Genomic DNA, 7371 nt, shown 5'->3' with positions numbered 1-7371 from the left:
TGGAGAAATTTAGGTAAAATTGATTAAGTGAGATTTTGTATAACATAGGAAGCTATAAAAATAAAGCTATAACTCTTATTTGCCTGAAATTTTAGAGTTCCAGCCATATGCAAAGTATGGACACATGGGGGAAAGGGAGAAAGAAAACCTTCTAGACTTCCAGAAAATCAAGGGTGTTCTTGTTCAGTTTTCTCACCACCTGGATGAAGAAGGTGATGATGGATACAGAAGAGCACGAATACTAAGGTTTGCCTCTTTCTCATTGCTAATTTTGAGATATTTGAAGGCTAGGTATTTCCTAATATATACCTCACCCCTATGCTTCTTGGGTCCTGAGTTAAAGGCAAAGGCTCCTGTCTTCCCTCTTTAAGATGCTATCAGTTCTGTCTACTACAGCTGTCTACTACAGCTACTAAGTTTGATGCTTTGAGGTTCAGTCCTGAGTCTGAACATTATTAATCTCTCCTCCTGTGTCCCGTATTTGCTTTACTTTTTCCCTTATCCATCACAATTTACATGGAGATTATATCTATTTTCTTCAATTGGACACTCCAAGAAAATTGTTACTACCTGTGGCCCATATTTTATAAATATCAATTAACTTAATTGAAAATAATTATGGCTCAGTCAGGTAAGCATCCAACTCTTGATTTCTGCTCAGCTCATGATCTCTCAGTTTGTAAGTTTGAACCCCACATCAGACTCTGTGCTGACAGTGTGGAGCCTGCCTGGGATTCTCTCTCTCTCTCTCTCTCTCTCTCTCTCTCTCTCTCTTTTTCTCTCTGCCCTTCACCTGTTTGGTCTCTCTCTATCAAAACTAAACAACAAATAAATAAAAATGTTAAAAATATTTTTCAAAAATGAAAAAATAATTTTGAGAGAGTAATATTAGTTCATTCATTTCACAGATGAGGAAATAGAGACCTTAGAAAGATTACAGAAAGACAATCAGTTAGACTTAGGATCCAATCCCAGGTCTGTCTGATTCAGAATTCTCTATCCACTTGTTTCCTGGGTATCTACTCACTTGAATGGCTTACAAACTTCTCAGACTAAATTTCTCCAAAACTGACATGGAAGCTAACTAACTTCCTTCATAAAAAGCGCCCTTCCTTTTTGATCTTCTTTACAGAGAATGGCACTACCACCAACATGAATTTTCAAGCCAGAAATCCATGGCTTCTCCTTGATTTATCTTACGTCACCGTCCAACAAAATTAATTCAATATTTGGGTTAAATGTTTGATTTGAAGGTGCTGATAAGTCATACCTGTAGATATATACGTGACATTCTGACCTTTACCATAACCATTGAGCCCACCTGGGCCCCTTTCTATTATTTGTCCCTCTGAGAGTATTTTGAAGTCATCTTTTTATAGGAGCTCCATTCAATCCACTCTCTATAAAAGCTAGAGTGATCATTTTACAATTCATATGATTGTGTCACTCTGTACCTTTAATCTCTTCAATAATTCCATTGTCCTCAAGATCATGCATAATATTGTCCTCGGGATCAATGAGAGGAATGGAAGAATTTAGTAAGAAGAGCAATCTTGTGTGGAACTGAAAGCCTTACATTTAACTTATATTTATTTACACTTCACTTATGTTTACTTTGCTTAATTTACACATCCCTGATTCTGAGCAAGTAATTTCAGAAGCGATGTTCTTTTTGTGTTGTCATACTCAATGTCTTGTTATTTAAAACAACAACAACAACAACAACCACCACCATCACCACACAGGATGCCTGGGTGCTCAGTCAGCTAAGCATCTGACTCTTGATTTCAGCTCAGGTCATGATTTCACAGTTCATGAGATTGAACCCCATGTTGGGCTCCATGCTGACAGTGCAGAGCCTGTTTGGTATTCTCTCTCTGCCCTTCCCTTACTTTTTCTCTTTCTTTATCTCTCTCAAAATAAATAAATAAATATTAAAAAAATAAAACAACAACAACAACTTGGTGTGAGCAGAGTGTGTACTAAGTGGAGTTGGGTAGGATTTATCTACGTTCCTCTTAAGAAACTATCCCAGGATAAAGATGCCCAATTTCTAAAATCTTCACTGAAAAAGAAGCCACAAATTTAATAAAGATGAGCATTTTAAATTACTTGTGAGTAAGAAGTAGAGAGTAAAATTGGCATAATGAGATAAGATGTGTGTGTGTGTGGGGGTGTGGGTGTGTCTGTATGTGTTGATATTTTCTTTACTGTTTGTGGTGCCCTTAGGCACCTCGGAGGATACCCAGACAGGGCTGCTTTACGCATGCCACAGTTACAAACCATCATACTTATTTGTTCTTTTATTTATCTGTCCACACCTATATTATGAACTCCTTGAAGACAGAAGCTTCCTAGGCATCTTCTTATGCCCAGTTATATGAAAGTATGTGATATAACATCTATTCTCAATAAAGGTTTCACACACATTCAAACTTTATCAGAAACCCCTTCCTTCATGCCATTATCCCTAACTTTCCTTTCTTCCTTCTCTATTCAGTGTAGGTTCCATAATATATTATTGCAGTCATTATCTTATTTATCCTATTTTTTTTTGTCTTATTTATCCTAAACTCAACTTGTTCTAAACTCAACTGTCCTCTTTACATACTCAGTTGAAAAAAAGGAATCTTGGGGCACCTGGGTGGGGAAGTTGGAGAAAATGACAACACGAGATATACTGATATTACTGTTAATGTATTAAGATAGTACGTCACCATACTTGCCAGCTTGGAGCTTCTCAAATGCATCAGATTTCTCCTTTTCTCCTCTATTTGTGCTTTCTCTTTACTTATTATTATTATTATTACTTTTTGCTTGGCAATTCCTATTTAGGATTCAACTACAAATCCCCTCAGGTGTTCCTTTTTCAATTCTGTGTATTAGATTACTATCTCTTATATATATTCTCACTGCACAATGTACTTTTTATTTCAAGACTTACCACAATGTTAACAAAATGATTGCTTGTCTACTTAGTTGTTCAATGCCTACTCTTCCATTAGATGTCATCAAGGACCAGGTTCATGCTTGCCTGCCTTGTTTTCCTTTGCATTCCAATCATTTACAATCTCCCAGTTTGTAATAGGCATGCAATAAGTATTTGCTGAATAAAAGTGTTGAAATGAATAAGTTTTAATTAATGAATGAAATCCATTTGCTTGGAGGGAGTCTACCCGGATTTGCAACTCTAAGTAATCAGAGAAAAAAATTATGGAGAATCATGGAAAAAGACTTTTTCCATGCTAAGGTGATAGTTGTTTCCCCACTTATTCTGCAGAGCTCTTCTTTAAACTAAGCATTTCCAAGTTATTATTCCCTTATTATAGATGCAGAAACTGATTTCCAGAACAGTTAAAGTATTTTGTTAAAGCACAAAGGGAGGGATGCATGGAATAAGGGATAAATTGCAGAGTTTTAGCCATAAGACATTGAAAGTAAACTTCCTTCTTGATCTGATGGGCAGTTGGACACAAGGTTCTGTTGGAAGGCTGATATCTATGATTTTCAGATTTGTGTGTGCTCTGTGTTAGAGGTTTGCTCCAGACAAATAGATTAGTAGCCTATGGTCTAAAAAATTGACTGAACACAAAATTAGTAATGATTCTTCACTGAGGGAAGGTGGACAGTATTGTCAAGCAAGACTGATCATTGAAGTAAGTATCTAAAAAGACAGGCCTCTTTACATCTGGAGAGGTGCAGCTCCAGTGAGAAATATCTCCAGGGTTTTGTTATATAAGGATAGAAGCAGTTGCATTTCAGACATTTATCGATTTTCCACTATGAAATACTCTCTGCTAGAGAATCATAAGAAAATGAAACAGTCCCTGCACAAGAAGTTTTAGGAGTTCTATATTGTGCTGACAGATGGTAGATATGACTCTTTATCAAATTACTGATCAAGCTAGATCAAGACCCCGCTGAGGCCCAGGTATGCTCCTATAATGGATTCAAAAATTTCCAAGCCAACACTGATATGAATAGAGGTGTGCATTCCTAAGCTGGAAAAATGTTATTTGGTAAAACCTTTGCTCATGTCCTAGACTGACTTGGGGCCTTGGGACCTGAGGCTTATAGGTCCCCTGGGTTCAGAGGGCCTCTGTTCTAACTTGTCTCAAACCCCCAGAGACATATGAGAAGTACATTTGCACTCCATTCCTCCAGGCTCTGTGTTGGTTTTTCCCTACTGTGAACATGATCTTATGTCTGTCCTTACTGACCCTGGAACTGCTTCTTTTGTTCTTTGGTCTGTTTTCACCTGCTGTGTTTCTGCAATCTCTGATCCTCACCTTGCCTTTGCAAAGTAGTTCCAGGACCAGGATCTGCAAGGCATAAGCCGGGGGTGAGCAAAGTAAAACTATTAGGAAGTAGTAGTATGGAACAGAGTCAATGAGAATAGGAGCTGGTGAAGAGGAGAGAAGGAGTGGGGAAAAATGGGGCTCTGGGGAAAAGGAATGAACAAGATTATAATTCTGTATATAGATTATAAAGCTGGCACTCATGCTAAGAGAATTGTATGATAAAGAGGTATCTATTAGGAGTTTAATTCTGAGCCTGTCTCACTGTTTTCCCTAAAATGTTTCTATGTTTTTCTGGTCAAAATTTATAACGCTCCTCTCCCTAATATAGAGTAGAAGAAAGATATTCACATAGACACACTTAGCATAAAAAAGAGAAATAAAGTCAAGGTTTGTATTAAAATACTTCGTGATCAAGGTATTACTGAAGGACCTGTCCTGTGTTTAGTTTAGTGATGGAGGAGACAGAGAACGTAGAGATATAGGATGTGTCACTGCAATATTCCTAGCCTTAGGAGAGAGGAGAAAAATGCTCTGCAAACAATCAGAGACCAGTAAATAAGGTAGTAGAATGCTTGCTAAATGCAAAATCTTATTCAGGAAACTGTGATCAAAAAGACCGTGATCAAAGAGTACTAATACTATTATATTAAAGAGAATGTATAGTTAACAACACCTGGGAAGTTTCAAGAATGGAAATGTAAAGCCACAGACCTCTTTTTATGTATCAAGAACTTTGAAGGTCAGCAAGGAAAGTGCTACTAATTTCCCACTTGGTTGCATCCTTCTTTCTAGACCATCTTTCTGTAGTGTGCAGTGACTGTGAATCCCCTAGGTTTGTTGAGTGGGAATCTTCATCCAGTTTGGAAGTATTTAAATATCGAAAGCAAGTTTTCATGCTTTTCCAGATCTTTAATTTTCCAGAGTTTAAGTGGGGGGGGGGACGACTACCTTATATTATTATAATAGTATTATTATAGTAGGCTGTGAGATATAAACTTGAGAGAGAGGTGGGGGAATGAGAGGGTATTCACAACACTATTTGGATGATCCATGTGGGATTTCCAAGATGGCAGGAATTGGGTAATTAGTTCTGAAGCTGAGGAGAGAGGATTATCTTCAAAATCAAAAACTTCGGAATCTTCGACAAAGGAGTCACAAAGTCATGGCGTTTGGGGATGGCAGACATAGATAAAGCACTACAGAATGCTAACTACTCAAGACCAGGTAGAAAGAAAAATGAGTGAATACTGAAGTTGGAGAAACGATTTGTGCATCATGTCACAAATAGAAGAATTTTGGAAGAAGGGCCCAGCTGTTTCAATGAAGTCTCACAAGAATGAGTCCTTGTATAGATGAGACAGGGGCAAGAAGGCTGGGGCATAACTCTACCCGGAGACTGGGCTCCCTCTGCTGGGGTTTCTTTTGTAAGGGTTTAGAGACCAATGTAAAAGAGTTAAGTTACTGGATAATACCTTTTCTTGGAAACTTTTCCAAGCTGGTAATATCTGAAGGCAGAGTAAACCACCTAAAACTTAGATTCTAGGGAAGAATATTCTTTGTCTCCTCTTTATGTTGGTGAACGTTGCTACAGTAGAACCAGGGCAGATGTTCCATTGCAGAGAAAAAGCAAAAAGGAAAAGAGACTGCATAGTCTATTTTGGCATGAGACATTGAGCCTGCCTTTGTTCAGCCCCTTGGGGCCCTACAGTTGTTATTCCATTTCACTAGGACTGGAACTTCACATTGAACTTTGTTCCAAATTCCTAACTAGTCATTTTTCTCTGCCTAATAGTGTTTTGTGTTCCTATCTTCCTAGAAAACATCCTGGGTTGCTTGTAAGTAGGCAGGACTAAAAGTGTTTGACTAGAGTTATGTGACTTGTGTCTCTGGGAAAAAAGTATTTTGTTCCCACTTCTATTATGACTTAACATTGTAACTAAAAGTTTGGCAAGTATTTATTAGTCAAGACAAGAGACAAGGAATAGTTTATCACTTTACAGAGCTGAAAGTGAGGGGGAAACTATTGAAAAAGACTCAGAGGTGTGAGTCTGTAGATCATCGTAACAATCAACCACAAAATTTTTATTTTCAGTCTATGAGGCACATCGAATCCAAGGCTATGATGGCCACATTCAACCTGAGCAGCTTCAATCCAGGCCCTTTCATCCTACTGGGAATCCCAGGGCTGGAGGAGTTCCATGTCTGGATTGGGATTCCCTTTTTTGTTATCTACCTTGTGGCCCTTGCAGGCAACAGTGTCCTTCTCTACCTTATTTCCACGGAGCGCAGCCTTCATGAGCCCATGTTCCTTTTCCTCTCCATGCTGGCTGCTACAGATCTCATCCTATCTAATACATGTGTACCCAAAACATTCAGCATCTTCTGGCTAGGTCCTCAGGAAATCACCTTTCCTGGATGCCTTACTCAAATGTTCTTTCTCCACTATAGCTTTGTCATGGATTCTGCCATCCTGTTGGCCATGGCATTTGATCGCTATGTTGCTATTTGCTTCCCCCTAAGATATACCTCTATTCTTACCCGCCAGATTATTACTAAAATTGTAATGGCTATTGTCAGCAGGAGCTTTTGCATCATCTTCCCATGTGTGTTCCTACTAAAGCGACTACCTTTTTGCCGAACACTCACCATTCCCCACACATACTGTGAGCACATAGGCATAGCCCAACTTGCCTGTGCGGACATCCCCATCAACATCTGGTATGGCTTTGCTGTGCCTATAATGACTGTTACATCAGACTTGATCCTCATTGGCATCTCCTACACTCTTATCCTTCATGCCATCTTTAATCTTCCATCCCGAGATGCCCGCCAGAAAGCCTTTAACACCTGTGGTTCCCATGTTTGTGGCATTCTTATATTCTACACACCAGCAATGTTCTCTGTCCTCACCCACCGTTTTGGTCACAATATACCTCACTCCTTCCACATACTAACTGCCAACCTCTATGTAGCCATCCCTCCTGCACTCAATCCAATCATCTATGGGATGAAGACCAAGCAGATTCGGGAAAAAATCATCCTACCCTTCTTCCCTAAAGGAAACCAGTGA

The 7371-nt window shown here is 38.8% G+C and overlaps 1 protein-coding gene across 1 annotated transcript; it reads left to right on the top strand.

Moving 5' to 3' along the window:
- The first annotated feature begins 6396 nt into the window (after window positions 1–6396).
- Window positions 6397–7371, top strand: LOC144241175 (olfactory receptor 52H1-like). The gene has a single exon (XM_077775662.1). It carries the CDS (start codon window positions 6397–6399, stop codon window positions 7369–7371), a length of 975 nt encoding a protein of 324 aa, XP_077631788.1.

The sequence above is a fragment of the Crocuta crocuta genome, unplaced genomic scaffold, assembly GCF_008692635.1.
Source record: "Crocuta crocuta isolate KB4526 unplaced genomic scaffold, BGI_CrCroc_1.0 scaffold504, whole genome shotgun sequence".
Taxonomy (NCBI): domain Eukaryota; kingdom Metazoa; phylum Chordata; class Mammalia; order Carnivora; family Hyaenidae; genus Crocuta; species Crocuta crocuta.
The sequence above is the reverse complement of the archived record's forward strand: the minus strand, read 5'-3'. Positions and strand labels throughout refer to the sequence as shown.

What these genes read in the sequence shown, in the direction of transcription:
- LOC144241175 (XM_077775662.1), top strand. Translation starts at nt 6,397, where the DNA reads ATGAGGCACATCGAATCCAAGGCTATGATGGCCACATTCAACCTGAGC.